The 15,578-nt window shown below is 45.6% G+C and overlaps 1 protein-coding gene across 1 annotated transcript in view; it reads left to right on the top strand.

Annotated features, from left to right (window-relative positions):
- Positions 1-15,578, top strand: part of TSPAN5 (tetraspanin 5) — a 168,089-nt gene that overhangs the window by 119,146 nt on the left and 33,365 nt on the right. Inside the window, exon 2 of the mRNA XM_040967456.1 lies at positions 15,215-15,265. Within this exon, the coding sequence (XP_040823390.1) occupies positions 15,215-15,265 (51 nt within the window). The remainder of the gene's footprint in view (positions 1-15,214; positions 15,266-15,578) is intronic.

Below are 15,578 nucleotides of genomic sequence, written 5' to 3'. Positions count from 1 at the left end.
TTCAGTGACATAGCCAAAGAATTTGGCCAGTTTATAGGCAGGTTGGCACTCCCCTTGGGGTCTCCTGACACCCAGTCTCATGGCCTTGAAACACATTGTGTAATTCTGCCTCCCTTTGATCTCCGGCAAAGGAAAGAGTATAACCAGCCATTTTAAAGATAACCTCAGTCTCCAGCCCTAAGTTGTTGTTGTTGTTGTTTTGTTTTTTTTTTGGTAGTTGCTTTCCCCCTCAACTATTCCTAGGTCTTGCCCAGCCATATCTGGGACAATGTCTGGTGGTAATTACTTTTTAAAATGCTTTCCTGTTGTTCTCTGTCTCTATTTCTTCTGTTATTCATAAGAGACTGAGATCTCTAAATGCTGGTTCACTACCCAAATATCCACGACGAGTAAGGAAGGACCACTCTGAAGCTAGGAACCAAGAACTCAATCTAGGATACAACTTCCCACATGAGTTGTAAAGTACCAACTGCTAGAGCCATCACGTGCTGCCTTCCCAGTGTACATATCAGCATTGTTGTGAGTTGACTGATTCTATCCAAGAAATGAGTCAGAGGCAGACTCTTCAAAGCTTAGGAGTCTTTATTCACTGGCAGGCGGACTGTCCTGTAGTACTGCAAGTGAAAGAGGAGAGCAGCCCAGAATGGAGACTGGCAGGGGATTTTTAAGCTCATACTCACATGAAAAACTATCCAATCAACTAAGTTAACATTGGCATGCGCACAAAAGCCTATCCAATCAACTAGGCTAATATTGGCACAATGTCAGGAATTCTTGTCTTCTCAAGGTTGGGCACTCTTTCCTTCCAGCCTTGCTTTTGGAGTCTTATTGTAATCATGGGAACATCCACACTTTGAACTGGCCAACTGAAGGAGGTCATAAACGCACTAAAGACCTGTGTTTTGACCTGGGCTGTCGGAAAATTTTGTAGCCCAGTGAAAATCTGAGCAAAAGGGAAGATCGACCACCAGCAACCCAACTGCTAGGCACCACTAGGAGAAATAATAAGACTGTTAATTATGTTCCTGTTCTCTGGAATCTTTCTTGTTCTCTGGGAGGCCTGTGTCAAACAGGATGTGACTTTCAGAGTTTCTGCCAAAGAAGTGTAAGATCCCTTCCCAGAATGAGATATTTTCTTGAGATACACACTCTCACCCTTGCAAGGGACTCCCCTAGAAACTGGGGTCATGGAAGGGGTCAAGTTGTAGACATGTCAGAATATTCTAGGGGATCCAACTTGACTATTATCATTTTCTATCTCCTGGGTTGCCATAGAAGGAACCTGGAATCGTAAGTGAACCCAGGATTCAAACCCTGGGACTCCAGTCCTGACACCCAGAGATGACATACTTGACACTCAGATGTTCTCCACTTTGTTCAGTAGTCCTAACTTTCTAAATAATAGCAACAGCTTACCATGTTCCTTAAGTTAAAACTTTGGGAATTTTTTTTAGCTGCTTCTTTGTGATCTGCAAAGATCTTCCTCATCCATTTAGTAGATACAGATTAGGACCCACTGTGAATTACATAGATGTGGTTGTTTATGTTGGGGAATACAGGAATAAAGGTGTTCAAAGCCATTTCTTAGATGCTCTCCAAGTGCCCACCTTTTGTTTCTGTTGGTTTTAATTTCTGTGTATTTTGCTGTAAATCTCAGTGTTCTCCAGGACAATGTCTGTTCTTACAGAGTCTCTGTGTGCCTCAACAATGACCACAAAACAATGAGCTTATTCTATGTGCCAGGTACTTTCTAAGCACATTCTGTGCATTATCTTAGTTAGGCTTCCCAATGACCCTTTGATGCAGGTAGTACAACTATCTTTGTGTTTGTAGAAGAAGAAATGGAGAAATGAAAGTTCAATTATCTGTCCAAGGCCAAATGTCTTATAAAACCTGGATTTGAAGCTGAGTTTGATTCTGGAGCCACCTTACTCTCCAGCCTCTTGGTTCCCGTGTTTATGTGTTTGGATATTTCCACATCCATGTTTGTTGATAGTAATGTCTGACACTGAAGTGTAAAACACAATCTTTCGCTTAAAATATTCTCCACTTCAGTATTCCCAGCTTCCTAGATGATATCAACAAATTACCATGTTGCTTAAGCTAAAAACCCTGGGAATTTTCTCAGTTTCCTCCTTCTTATCTCCTACAAGAATCTTTTTCATCCGTTCAGTAAATATGCATTTAGAGCCCACTGTGAGTCATATAGACATGGTTGTGTTCGGGAATACAGAAGGAACCGGACATAATGGGGACTATTCCCATGGAGCATGTGCTTTTGTAGAAATGAATGTCCCCATTTTATAGATTGGAAACCGAGGACTAATGAAGCCAGATGACTTGGCCAAGCTCACACGTTTAGACCTCACACGCAGACATGCTGACTCAAGGGTTCTTGATCTGAACCCACACTCTCTGCTTCCTGTCACTGAGTCTCATGATCTCCTCCACCCAGCCTCTGTCTGCGTGCCGCCTCCTCCCTTCTCAGCAGGCGTCGTGCCCACCAGGATTGTTGTGATGGCTGCCCAACTGCTCTCGCTGCCTTCAGTCTGACCTCTGTGCAGCACTGGAATGAGTTTTCTGAAATGCAAATCAGATCCCTGTCACTGTTTTGCTTAAAATCCTCTATTGGTTTCCCATGACCCCTGGTACCCACAACATGCAGAGCTGCACCGATCAGGCCCTTGCCTGGTCCTGCAGCTCGGAGGTTGTCAAACTTCATCAAGTAGCATAACCTGGAGGGCTTGTTAATAACACCAGGCTTGCTGGTTCCCTGCACTGCTCCCCCACACCCCCATCTTTGCTGCAGTAGGTCTGGGGCTGCCTGAGAATTTACATTTCTGACAAGTTTCCTGGGGCTGCTGTGGAAACCACTCTGTGAGAACCACTGTCTGGCTCGTTCCTCAGGAAAGTGACAGCAGATCCCTGAAGGGAGCTGGGTCTTGGGCTTTGATCCTTTTGCATGAGCTGTTGCATCTGCAGGAAGTGGTCTCCTCTCGCTTTAAAAGAGTTCAAGTGTCACTTCCTAGGAAGCTTCCCAGAGACTCTGGATTGCCATGGCAACCCACATGTGTCCCTGGGAAGGTTTCATTTCCTATCCCTGAGTTAGGGTTCTATTTACATGTCTCCTGTCCACCCCTTAGACCATTAGCTCTGTAAGAGGTCATCCTCTCCCTGCTTTGCCTTTCTGTCCCTGCCCCCAGCCCTGTGCCTGAAATGTATCAAAGGCACACATTGAACAAATTGAGCGTTATTACTCTATTTGTACCTGAAAAAAGAATGATCCCATTCTGATCACTTCTTAAATCATTACTCCTTAAATCATGCTCAAAAAAATTTTTTTTAAGATTTATTTTATTATTTATTCTTATTACAAAGTCAGATATACAGAGAGGAGGAGAGACAGAAAGGAAGATCTTCTGACCAATGATTCACTCCCCAAGTGAGCACAACGGCCGATGCTATGCTGATCCGAAGCCGGGAACCCGGAACCTCTTCTGGGTCTCCCACGCGGGTGTAGGGTTCCAAAGCTCTGGGTCATCCTCAACTGCTTTCCCAGGCCACAAGCAGGGAGCTGGATGGGAAGTGTGGCTGCTGAGATAGAACCAGCGCCCATATGGGATACTGGTGTGTTCAAGGCAAGGACTTTAGCCACTAGGCCATGCCGCCGGGCCCCATGCTCAAAAATTTTAAAAAAAGAATTAAGGTGGAGGTGTGTGTTTGGTACAGTGGATAAGAAACCCCACACTGGAATGCCTGGTTGCCAATGACAGCTCCACTCTCAGTTCAGCTTCCTGCTGGTGCACTCTCTGGGAGGCTACAGGAATGGCTAATGTATGTGGGCTTCTGCCCCCCATGTCAGAGACCAGATCTAAGCTCTAGGCCTGGATATTTGGGGACTAACTAGCTGTTGGGAAATCAGTACCTGTCTGTCTCTCCCTCCCTTCCTCCCTTAATCCCTCCCTCTAGTCACTCTGCCTTTCCAGTAAATAAATAAAATTTTCAGAAGTCAGGAATTCAGCATGAAGAATGATGTGCATCGGAGTGTTAAACCTCCAGAGCTGCCATCCCGTCTCGGCTGTTTAACTCCCGCAGTGGGGGCTTATTCCTGCAAAGGCTGGTGTTTGTGTGTAGATAACTCACTTCTCATACCTGCAGTTTGGAATACTTGAATCATTCCCCACTCCTTCTCTGCCTTCAGAACACCCCTCTGGTGTCTTTTCTGCCTTGGTTTTATCTAATCAGGGAGGTTCAGATGGAAGAGCCCAGGCAGTGTAAGCCTGCCTTTTCACTGAGACAAGCTAAGCTTAGTGAGCTGTAGACTTGCAGCCTCTGTGTTTCCACCCAGAGTGGATAGCTAATCCCTCACGTGCCTTTTTACATGCCTGCGTGGCCTGGGTCATTTCCAGGAATATCAGTTTTATTATTTTCTCTCTCTGCCCAGCTCAGATTACTAGTACTTGCCAAAATATCAAGGTCTGAGCTCTAACAAATGTGTTTCCAAACAAGACTGTCCCTGATGGTAGAAATTTCTTCAAGGGGTGCCCTGGCCTTCTAGCAGAGTCCAAGTTCAAAGGCAAACAGTCCTTTCATCCTCTCTGGAAAAAGAGAAGAGAACGCAGATCCAAAATGCTATCGTGTCTACAAAGTGGCCACCTTCTCTCATGTACCTCCTTACCCATTTCCCAGGCCTTACCTGCTGTGTGCTAATGCTCCAGGACCCTGTCTCCGGGTTCTAGCTGGTGCCCTCTGCATTTGCAGTTCAACAAGCATGGATGAATTATGTGTTTCCCCACACATCCAGTAGCAGCAGCCTGCCTGATGGTGCAGAACAACTGAGATGTCAGCTTGGTTATTTGAAAAGGAGCATCACCCTCTGCTAGAGTATCATTAGTCTCTGAGAACAGTCCTTTTCATACTTAATTTGCCATTCTCAGTGAACTTGTCCAGAGGTAGAGGATAAAGGGAAGTTCATCTTGTCTCTTATTTATGTCTTAGAACCCTCGTGGAGTGGACATCACGTAACAGCCAGTTAGGCTTCTGACCTATCAGAGGAGCAACTCTGCTTCCCATTGCTCTACTTCAGGTTCAGCTTCCTGCTGGAGGACCTGGGAATCAGGGGATGATGGCTCAAGAGCTTGGACCTTTGAGACCCATGTGAGAAACCTCAATGGAGTTCCTTGCTTGCTATTGTTGGCACATGGGAAGTTGAACCAGCAGGTGGAAGATATCTTTCTCTGTCTCATCTTCTATGTCACTGCCTTTCAAATAAATAATACTTTCTTTTTTTGAAAGGAAGTCTTCAAAGTAGCTTAAGTTGAGGTAGGAGGGGTTGACTTATAACAGAAACAAGCAGGTGCAGCCAGGGTGCCTAGCAGTGAGGAGCAGAAAGCAGTCAGCAACATATATTTTCCATCCCTCTCTTTCTCTTTTCTACCCTTGATGTCTGGGTGCTCTCCACAGGACCTGGTGTAACGCCTAGCCCTCCATATGTGCTGTTGTAACATAAGGGACACTGAGGCCACAGGAGTCACGGTGTCCAATAACAGCCTCCTGGGAGAGTGATACCTGGCTGGCCCAGTATTGCGTAGAATGGCTGTGGTCACCTGTCCCACCTGACACAAGCCACCTGGAGAGCGAAGGAAAATGTGTATAGGTCTCCCATACAAACACAGCTGCATGGATGACCCTTGAGGGAAGGGGTTGAGAAGTGACTCCAAGCAGTATTATTGCATATCACATTCTTCCAAAAAATTTCCGTCAAAAACTGGGTCCAGTGAAACTGACCCACCAGAACAAGCTATACATTTAGGACAGACCAGATTGGGTAGAGAGAAGATACAAGAACAAACCCTGATAGGAAGAAGGTATTTTAATATGGATATATGGATTTCAAAATTAAAGGATTTAGGGGATAATCACTCAGAATTCATGAAAAAAAAAGAAGACTCATGAAATCAAGCAGGATTTCGGTATATCAGAGTTCTGAGTGAAGTTTCTTGATCTAAATGTGGAGAGAAGCTATGGGTCCAGAAGGACCCATAGGCTGGCAGGAGAGTGGAAGGAAAATGAACCGCCAGGCAGTTGCTACTGCTGCTGCTGTATGTGGGTAAAGCAGACCCATGATTCCTGTGGGCTGACCATATCAGGCATTGTGCCCTGTTCTGTGCTTTCGATTTGTATTTCTTTATTTGTGTGTGTGTGTGTGTGTGTGTGTGTGTGTGTGTGTGTGTGTGTGTGAGAGAGAGAGAGAGAGAGAGAGAGAGAGAGAGAGAGAGAGAATAAGAGACATTTCCATGCAGTGGTTCTTTTGTCAAGTACCTACCCTAGCTAGCCTGCCCTTTCACAGTTCCTCCCTCCAGCCTCTGCCACACTTCTAGTTCACCTTACCCTGCTTTTCATCTTCTAAACTTTGCAGTGCACTCATTGATGCTTGTTTGTATAGCTTCTCTCTCTCTCTCTTTCTTTCTCTCATTTGCACTGCCCCCCCTTTTGCCCTGTCTGTCCACATGCAGCTAGAATGTCAACCCTACACCAGCAGGTCTTTTTGCCTGTATTATTTGCTGATGTGAGGCAAGCATTACAATACAGAGGGTTTAGCAGCTAACTACAACTTTAGAATCTCACATCAGGGCACCATTCTGGTTCCAGTTGATTCCAGTTCTACTTCTGGTCTTTCTGCTGATGCACCTAGCAAGGCAGCAGAGTTGGACCAAGGACTTGGGTTCCTACCACTGACATGGATGACCCAGATCAAGTTCCAGGCCCCTAACTTTGGCCTGGCTCTTTATAACCATTTGAAGAGTGAATCAGTAGATGGAAAAAAAAAAATCTCTCTCTCTATCCCTCTCTTCCTGTCACTCTGCCTTTGAAATAATAATAAAATTTAAAATGTTTCATGATTTGCCCCCAAAGCCCCTAAATGTTGCCGTTGCTCATAGTAGATGCTCAATAAGTATTTGCCAAATGAACAAGGAACTTTTCTCGGATCAAGAAACTACCAAGTGCTGGATTCAGGGTTCAATACGCAGGGTTTGCTTGGGCCACACGGAGGAGGATGCAAAGTGAGACCCCTTGACCCTGGCCTGGAGAGGAATGTCCTGTTTACAAGTTTGAGCTGTGTCTATCATGCAGTCTTACCATGTGGATTCCAGACAGTTTGTATGAATTAGGACACTGGGACCCAGTGGCAAAGCTAGGGTTGACCTTCTGTATATTGAATTTTCCAATAGCCTATGCTTGCTCTTGTGACTGGCAAGAGTTAGACCCAGGGGCATTTTGGTCTTGAAATAAGTTCCTACTATAGAAAGACATTTGTTTTGTTTAATGTAGGTATTGTGCATACTTTGCGTAAGCTGCTCCGCTACATCCAGTCCACACATTATAGGTATATGTGGTGGCTTCATCACAACCTCCATTTCTTAACGGTGCTTTCACTTTCCTCACATCAGTGCCACATGAATTAAATGCAGCTCTCCTATTTGTTTACACAGAGGCCAAACTTTTCCTACAAATATTCCCAGAATGCTAGGGTTTTCTTTCCATTGTTATTTAAGAGAGTGAGGGACAATAGGAGGGGGAGAAAGAGAAAGAGAGAGAGAGAGTCAGCCTTGTTTTTTATTTAAAAGGTAGAGAAGCAGAGATGGAAGTTTCCCGGTGGTTAGTTCACTCTCCAGGTGCCTCCAACAGCCAAGGCTGAGCCGTGCCGAAGCCTAGAATCCCATGTGGGTTATCCATATGGGTGGCAAGGACTCAAGTACCTGAGATCTCCCCTAATGCCTTGCTGGGGTGTCCAGTGGCAGGAAGCCAGAATCAGCAGTGGGGCTGGACTGGAACCCAGGCATTCAGCAATCGGATGCCAACACCCCAAGTAACATCATAACCGCTACCCCAAATGCCCAGCTGAGAGCACTGTGTTTGAAGCCCCAGTGTAGGTGAGAAGATTGATTGGCTTTTATTTCTTCAGTCATGTCTGCTTCAGACGATGTTAAGTCTGTTCACAGAATACTGGGCAGATACTATTGGGCAATTTTTAAGTAAAGTATCAGTTTAGGAGTGGCTTTTGAACAGTGTGTACCCAACTGCTATTTCTTGTGAATCAGTGGTAGAGGTGATGATGGAAATGTATATGGATTTTTAAAAAGGTTTATTTATTTTTATTGGAAAGTTAGATATATAGAAAAAAGGCCAGAGAGGAATAACTTCTGTTTGCAGATTCACTGCTCAAGTGGTCACAATGGCCAGAGCTGTGCCAGTCCGAAGCCAGGAGCCAGGAGCCTCTTCCGGGTCTCCCATGTGGGCGCAGGGTCCCAAGACTTTAGGATGTCCTTGACTGCTTTCCCAGGCCACAAGCAGGGAGCTGGATGGGAACATGGCTGCCTAGATATGAACCGGTGCCCTTATGGGAGCCTGGTGCATGCAAGGTAAGGACTTTAGCCACTAGACCCTGTAAATGAATTCTTAAGTAACTTTATTTTAAAGCACAAAATATTTGTCTTTTTTTATTATTTATTTTTTTTAAAGATTTATTTTTATTATTTTTTTATTGGAAAGGTGGATGTACAGAGAGGAGAGACAGAGAGGAAGATCTTCCGTCCAATGATTCACTCCCCAAGTGAGCGCAACGGGTCGATACTATGCCGATCCGAAGCCAGGAGCCTCTTCTGGGTCTCCCACGCGGGTGCAGGGTCCCAAAGCTTTGGGCGGTCTTCGACTGCTTTCCCAGGCCACAGGCAGGGAGCTGGAAGGGAAGCGGGGCTGCCGGGATTAGAACCGGCGCCCATATGGGATCCCGGGCGTGCAAGGCGAGGACCTTTAACCACTTGCACCACCGCGCCGGGCCCCAAAATATTTGTCTTAAAGGGAGTTCAGGTAACAGCCAAAAATATGAGGGAAAATATGAAGGAAAATTCTCCTACAGAAATGACACTGGATTTAGCTAGTTGTGCAAGTCGCATCCCAGAGTGATTTCTGTCAGTGAGAACCACGAGCTTAGAGAGCCACCACTTCCAGGTGGAAGATTTCAAAAACGTAGGCATTTCCTTCTTGTCTCCCTCTCCTAGTTCTCCAACCTGTCCCTATCCAGGCGTTAGTCACTCTCAGGTCCATCCACATCTCCTCCTCATTTCAGCGTAGAACAGGACCAGCTCTTGCCTGCATAATCAGAGTCACTTCCTTCTGGTCCCCCTGGAGCCACTTGAGTGCCGGTGGAGCCACTGTTTCTGCCTCCCCAACAAGTGGAGCTGCGTGGTTTCCTGTTACTCTCAGGTCGTATCTGATTCCTTAGATGGCTCACAGGCTGGTTCTTGCTTGCATCTCTAGCTGTGCGTTTGCCATACCTTTCCCTCGTCTGTTCTCTGTGCTCCAGCCCCCACCTGTCAACTTTTAGACTCATTGAAGAGCCATGCTCCTCTTCCCGCATGGATTTGTACATTCTCTCTCCTCTGAGACAATCTTTTCTCCTTTGTTTGCCTGTTAACTCCACCTAATGTTATCTAGTCCGCACATTCCTCCTCAGGGAAGACTTGCTGTCTGAGTCTCTGAGTCAAATCCCCCTTGGAATCTCCCTTGGCTTTAATTTGCTTTTCTTCATACTACTATACGGGGAAAGTTTCACCTTTTACCCTTGGACTCTTTGATTACTTCCACTCTCTCTCTCTGGACTGGAAATTCATTGCTGACAAGAACTGCGTCAATTTTCTTATCTCCATTTATCTTATAGAGCAAAGTAATATCTAACACAAAAGTAGAAGCCCAAGAATAGTGGAAGTTTGTTTACTGGATAGATTGGGTAGCTGAGTGTCAGTTTCATGCCAGCTAGTATGGGACATCCATCCATTTGTAACACATGGGAGGCTCAGCAAGGATGAAAACCACCAGGTATGGTGGAAGGGACCATCTGCTCTGAGCCTCAGAGATAAGGGGGCAGTTGTGTCCTTCCACAAATACACAACACCCTCATCATGTCCCGGTGCCATTTTCCTAGCCAGCTCTCCCAGAGATCCCCTTCTCTGACTCCTGTCCTGCTGAGCCTGGAGTCTTATGTCCATCAGCTGCTGCTGCTTTCCACCATGGGCCGACTTAGTGGCCAACAGGTTGGACTTGGGATACCTAACAGGAAAAGGAACCATGCAGGGTCCTGAGACCTGAGTTTCCTTACATGTCCCCATCCCTCAGCTGTTTCTGGGCACAACATACGCTGCTCACTGGCAAAGTACTCTGACGGTTTTGAGTGGATGCCGAGAGTTAGATTTGCTGAGCAATCCAGTGCAGGCACCTATGTCACTGGGGAGCATAACTTCAAATCACCAAGCTTCTGTGTCTTATTTTTAAAATGAAAGTGATACCAAAACCCACTTCATGGGATCATTGTAGAATACTTTAGACCATCATTATTCTATAGAACTATAGCAAAGCAAATCACAAATGTAATTTACATTGCCTAGTAGTTGTATTTACCAAGGAAAACAAAATGGGTGAAATAAATTATGTGTTTTAGTTGACCCTTTCTGCCCAAAATGTTATCATTCCAGCATGCATTCACCAATAAAGAAAACTAGTAATGGTGTATTTGCATTGTTTCTGTTTACAGTGTTTGTATTATAGTTAAGTCTCAAATCCCCGTGTCCATTTCATCCTCACCAGTACATCTCAGGTTGAGCTAGTCACTTGTCCAGTTCTCAGTAGCTAGGACCTATTGTATAAGGCAGGTCTGTTTTAACAAACACCTGCAAAACCTTAGCATTCAACTTATGTTGGCAAGATTATTGTTAATGCATTTTGAAATATCAAAATATGAGTGGGTAGCCTGAGCATTGGATATGATGCTGGTTAAGGTGCTACTTGAGACACCATATCCAATACGGCCGAGTCTGGCTTGGAATCCTGGTATCACTGCTGAGTTCAGCTTCCTGCCAGTGTGTGCTCTGAGAGAAGCAGGTGCAGGCTGAAATATTTGGGTCCCTGCCACCCTCATAGGAGACCAGGGTCAGGTTACTGGCTTCTCAGCCTGGCTTGACCCCAGCTATTGCAAGCATTTGGAAAGTGGGCCAACAGATGACAGATCTTAGTAGCTACATCTCCCTCCCTTGGCCTCCTATCCCCCTACTTCTCCTCCTCCTCCCCTCTAAGATCAATACAAATAAACAAGTCTTTTCTAAAAAGTAGGTAGCCAAAACATCTGTCATGCACATTTGCATATCCTGCCATATGAGATCTTGCCTTGGACCTGCTGTTGTTTCTGTTTCAGAAGAACTGGGATTTGTCTGGCAGAGTTCTCAGCCAGGCCCTGTGCATCAGCCTCTCTGGCCTCAGAATGAGGTCGGCTTGGGGGTTTCTGATCATCTCTTCTTTGGGAGGTAGGGAAGAAGAAATCGAATGGACCTCGAGTGCTGCGTGCCTGTCTCTGGATGTTTGGCTAGTCTCCATTTAATGATTTGCTGGAGCTGGAACAACCTGATTTTAAAACAAAACACATGGGCTGGGAGTCATGGGGAGGACGCTGGCTTAGTGATGTAGCACTGAAGGTATGTGCCAAGTTGAGGCCCCAGCCCTGCTACACTTGCTCACATAGGTATTGTTTTCCTGAATTTCAAATTGAGTTCTGCTTCCAAATTCTCCAGGCTCCCACTTGGGAAGTCCCCATCAGACCAGGAAATACTGGACCAATGCTGTAAAGGAAGCAGTCTGCCTTAGCACTGTGCTTTGTCTCTCACTCTCCTTTTTATGGCAGACCGTTGGGTTCCAAGATATTTGAATGATTCCTGAAGGAAAACAGGGGTCTTTTGGGTGCCCCTAGGGGAGAGAAGAACTGTCCTGGAGGAGAAGCAAGCAGACCCACCACTGTGTTTCTCTCTCCTGCTGTGCTGAACTGCACCAGCATGAGGATTTGAAGGTTTTGTCTCCTTTGATCTCACTGGCACCTCCTTTGCTCACTGGGAGAGGGGGGTTTGATCCCCTGGACACTTCTCACAGGATTCTAGCCGAAACACCTCAGCTGTATGTCCCATGAGCAAAGAAGGGAGAAGGGAGTGTATCGGGGCTGGTAACAACTTGAACTCATTCAGATCTCTGCCCTCCTACTTGGAAGAGGCATGTGTCTATGAAATTTTTTGGACTGACTTTCTACACTTCCCTCTTTCCTGAAAAAAAAGGTAATAACAGTGTTTATTTCAAAGTAAGTGTTGTGAAACACAGGAGAGGCGCTGCGTACAAAGCACTTAGCATAGTACAAATATAGGCATGTGGCACCTCACAAGCTCAACAGTTACTGCCTACATGACAGTGGCCACCTAAGGTTGTGTTGTCCAGAGGTTGGTACTGTGTAATAGTGGGTAAAGCTGCCACTGGTGGCACTGACATCCCGTATGGGTACCATTTCATGTCCCTATTGCTTCACTTTTCATCCAGCTCTCTGCTTAGGGTCTTGGAAAGCAGCAGAGGGTAGCCCAAGTCCATGGGCTCCTGCACCCACATGGAAGACCCAAAAGAGACTCCTGGCTTTAGCCTGGCCCAACTCCAGCCTTTGCGGTCATTTGGAAAATAAACTAGCAGATGGGAGATTTTGCTTTCTCTCTATCTCTGCCTCTGACTTTCAAATAAATAAAGAGATCTTTAAATATATAATTTCTTTAAAAAAAAAAAACACTTGTGCTGCTGTTCACTGTCCAGCAACAATGGACTTGATGCATGGAGCTGATAATCATATGTGTAGAGTACTGACTGATGGGTCAATAGCCAAAGTTTATTAACAACAAAAGACTTAGGGTCAAGTGGAATGAGGGTTGAAGCAGTAATTGAGTTACATGTTAACAGTAACTAGTTAACTAGTAAACAGTTTGTTCATCAGCAGATGCCTTTCTTTGGTCTGTTTTCTGGGCTTGAGAATATGGGCGTTCCCATACTCTGCCTGTGCAAATAATCACCTCTCTTTGATCTGTTATCTAAACCTGAGGATTTGGGAGTTCCTGGTCTGTGCATTTCCATACCAACTGCTCCCCGCGTTCTCAACAGGATTAGCATAGCTCTGCACTGGCAAGACTTCCCAATGTCCTTTCAGTTGTTTTCCCGCATGCCACCTAGTGATGTTTTAAGTCCTACTAGTGATCATGTATTTTATTTAAGTGCATTCCCTGGTGTTCCTCCAATGACAAGATTACCTGAAGATGCATTTCTTGGAATATACCCCAACCTTCAACCCTGACCATGGATGTTAGCGATTGGGAAGCAGTCCTGTGCAGTAACTTGTTCATCCTCATCAGCAGTAAGAGTGCCATGAAACCCCACGCGTGGCTTGTGGTGACGCTGAGTCCAAGGACTGCATGAAGAACTAACTAAACATTGCTTTGAATTGCATTAGTGTTTGAAAATCGGCCATATTACTGGAATGAGCTTGATGCCCATGTGTGTGAAGCTGGAGTCTTTGCTCTATGCTCTGTGGCTTCCTAGTTGGGATAGGTGTCTGGGGTCTCACTTTGTCATTGGTGTTTTCCTGTTTTAGTGGGTACCAACCACTCTGAGCAACACGCTGAGTTGTACTAAGTTCGTGCTTTGAGTCACTGAGAGAAGGATTTGTTGTTTTGGATATGGGGCATGAAATGAAATGGCTTTCTGGCCAGGCCAGTGGGGGCTGCTGACCACAGCCTTTCTGTTGGGATGAGGAAAACAAGAAGTCTTTCTAACTGCTTGGCAGACAGCTGCCCCATAGGAGCAAGGCAGGGAAGAAAGGGGTCTTCCGTCTTTGCTAAATCGCAGCCTGGCTTTCTTATCCAGGGCTTCAGAATGGATCACATGCTGTCTCCTGTGTCAAAGAACTGTCGGGAGCTTAGCTGAGCTCTGCTTCTGTAAACACCTCCACCTCTCAGGAGGACTTGTGTCTCCAAGCCCATCTGTTTTCTCCACTCCTACTATTTGTCCAAGTCCCATTTGGATTTATTCACCATTGCCTACAGAGTGCCAGGAGCTCCCTGCTGCCAGTGGCAGAGCCCTGGCTAGATAAACAGTTCTCCCATTTCCCTGAGACTACAAAGAATGCCCACCCTCGCTCCCAACACTGCTATCCTGACATTAGCCTGATCAAGATACGAGAGGCAGATAAGCTGTGTGCATGGCTGCCTTCACAGTGAACCTGCCCAGCAGCCTTTCCACTCACTTTCAATCTCAAGGTTTGAAAGAAGTTCTCAGTTGCCATTGCTGATACAGACAAAGAATAGGATGTGCCCATCACGGCTGGTACTGGGCTCCATGTGGTAGACAACCTTGTACTGGTGGTGTGTCTTCAGATCCCTGACACCCTGGCTCTGTGACCCATGACCATTTTAGGTACCAACATGGGTGGAAACAAAGTATGATATCTCATCACATTGCAAAGCACATCCCCATTTCAGAAATAATACTTGGGGAAGGGAAATATGTAACTTAAACCAGATGAGCCCTGGGATGAGTCAGTTGAAGGGAACAGTCCTCCTGGTTATCATGGTTGACAGCCACACCCTGGCTGGCACTGTCCCCACCAAACACACAGCTCGTTCAGCTCATTGACAGAGGTGAGGTGCACCTCTGCACTGTGCTTGATGCTTCACTCAATCCCCTGTGCCTTTGGCTGCTCCAAATTACGTATACTTAAACCAGGAGGCATCATGGAGGCCTTCTGTGCTGCCATTTAAGTTGTTTATGTTTTGGAAAACAGCACATCATATATGGGTGGCTTTAAGTAATCTTTTGAAAAAGTGAGCTAGGGTTTTGTGGAAGGACTCTGGGGATCCCTCTGTGTCCCTCTGGCTGGCCTGTGTACCATGGTGTGATCTCAAAGAGAGGATCACTTTCTACTCTTTATTCTTGCCCCTGGTCATCCATTTTCTGATGAGTATTGGGATCAGGTGCGTGGGGATATGCACTCCATCCTTTCCCACCTGAAACAGCAGCATTAGACATTATTGATGACTTTAATTTCATTCACAATGCCTTCTATTTATTGGTCATCATCCAAACAACTTCTTAAGTGCCTGTGCATTTTCAGCCTGTCTTAGGGCTGTAATAACTTTAACAAAATGGATTCTGAGCTTCCTTTTCTTGGTAAAGATGGTTAGTCAGATTTTAGAGAAAGATATTTTCCAACCAGGTAAAGTGACAAAAGAATGGAAAACTTTTATTTGCTAGTAGAAACACTGTGTTTTCTTTTATGTTTATACTGCTTTTTTTTTTCCCTGTCTTTCAGTTTCTGGGGATAACGTTTCTTGGAATTGGACTGTGGGCGTGGAATGAAAAGGTAAGTTGGGATCAAGTGCCATGGCTCAATTGATTAATCTTCCCCATTCAAGTACCAGAATCCCACATGGGTGCCAGTTTGTGTCTGGCTGCTCCATTTCCCAGCCAAGCTCCCTGGGAAAGCAGTGAAGTATAGCCCAAGTCTTTGGGACCCTTCACCCACTTGGGAGACCCAGAAGCTCCTGCCTCCTGGCTTTGGATCAGCTCAGCTCTGGCTGTTTGCAGCCGCTTGGGAAGTGAACCAGTGGATAGAAGATCTTTCTGTCTCTCCTCTCTATAAATCTGCCTTTCCAATAAAACTAAATAAATAAATA

This window comes from Ochotona curzoniae, unplaced genomic scaffold (assembly GCF_017591425.1).
Source record: "Ochotona curzoniae isolate NIBS_2020 unplaced genomic scaffold, NIBS_Ocur_1.0 scaffold_4506, whole genome shotgun sequence".
NCBI classification, from domain to species: Eukaryota; Metazoa; Chordata; class Mammalia; order Lagomorpha; family Ochotonidae; genus Ochotona; species Ochotona curzoniae.
The sequence above is the reverse complement of the archived record's forward strand: the minus strand, read 5'-3'. Positions and strand labels throughout refer to the sequence as shown.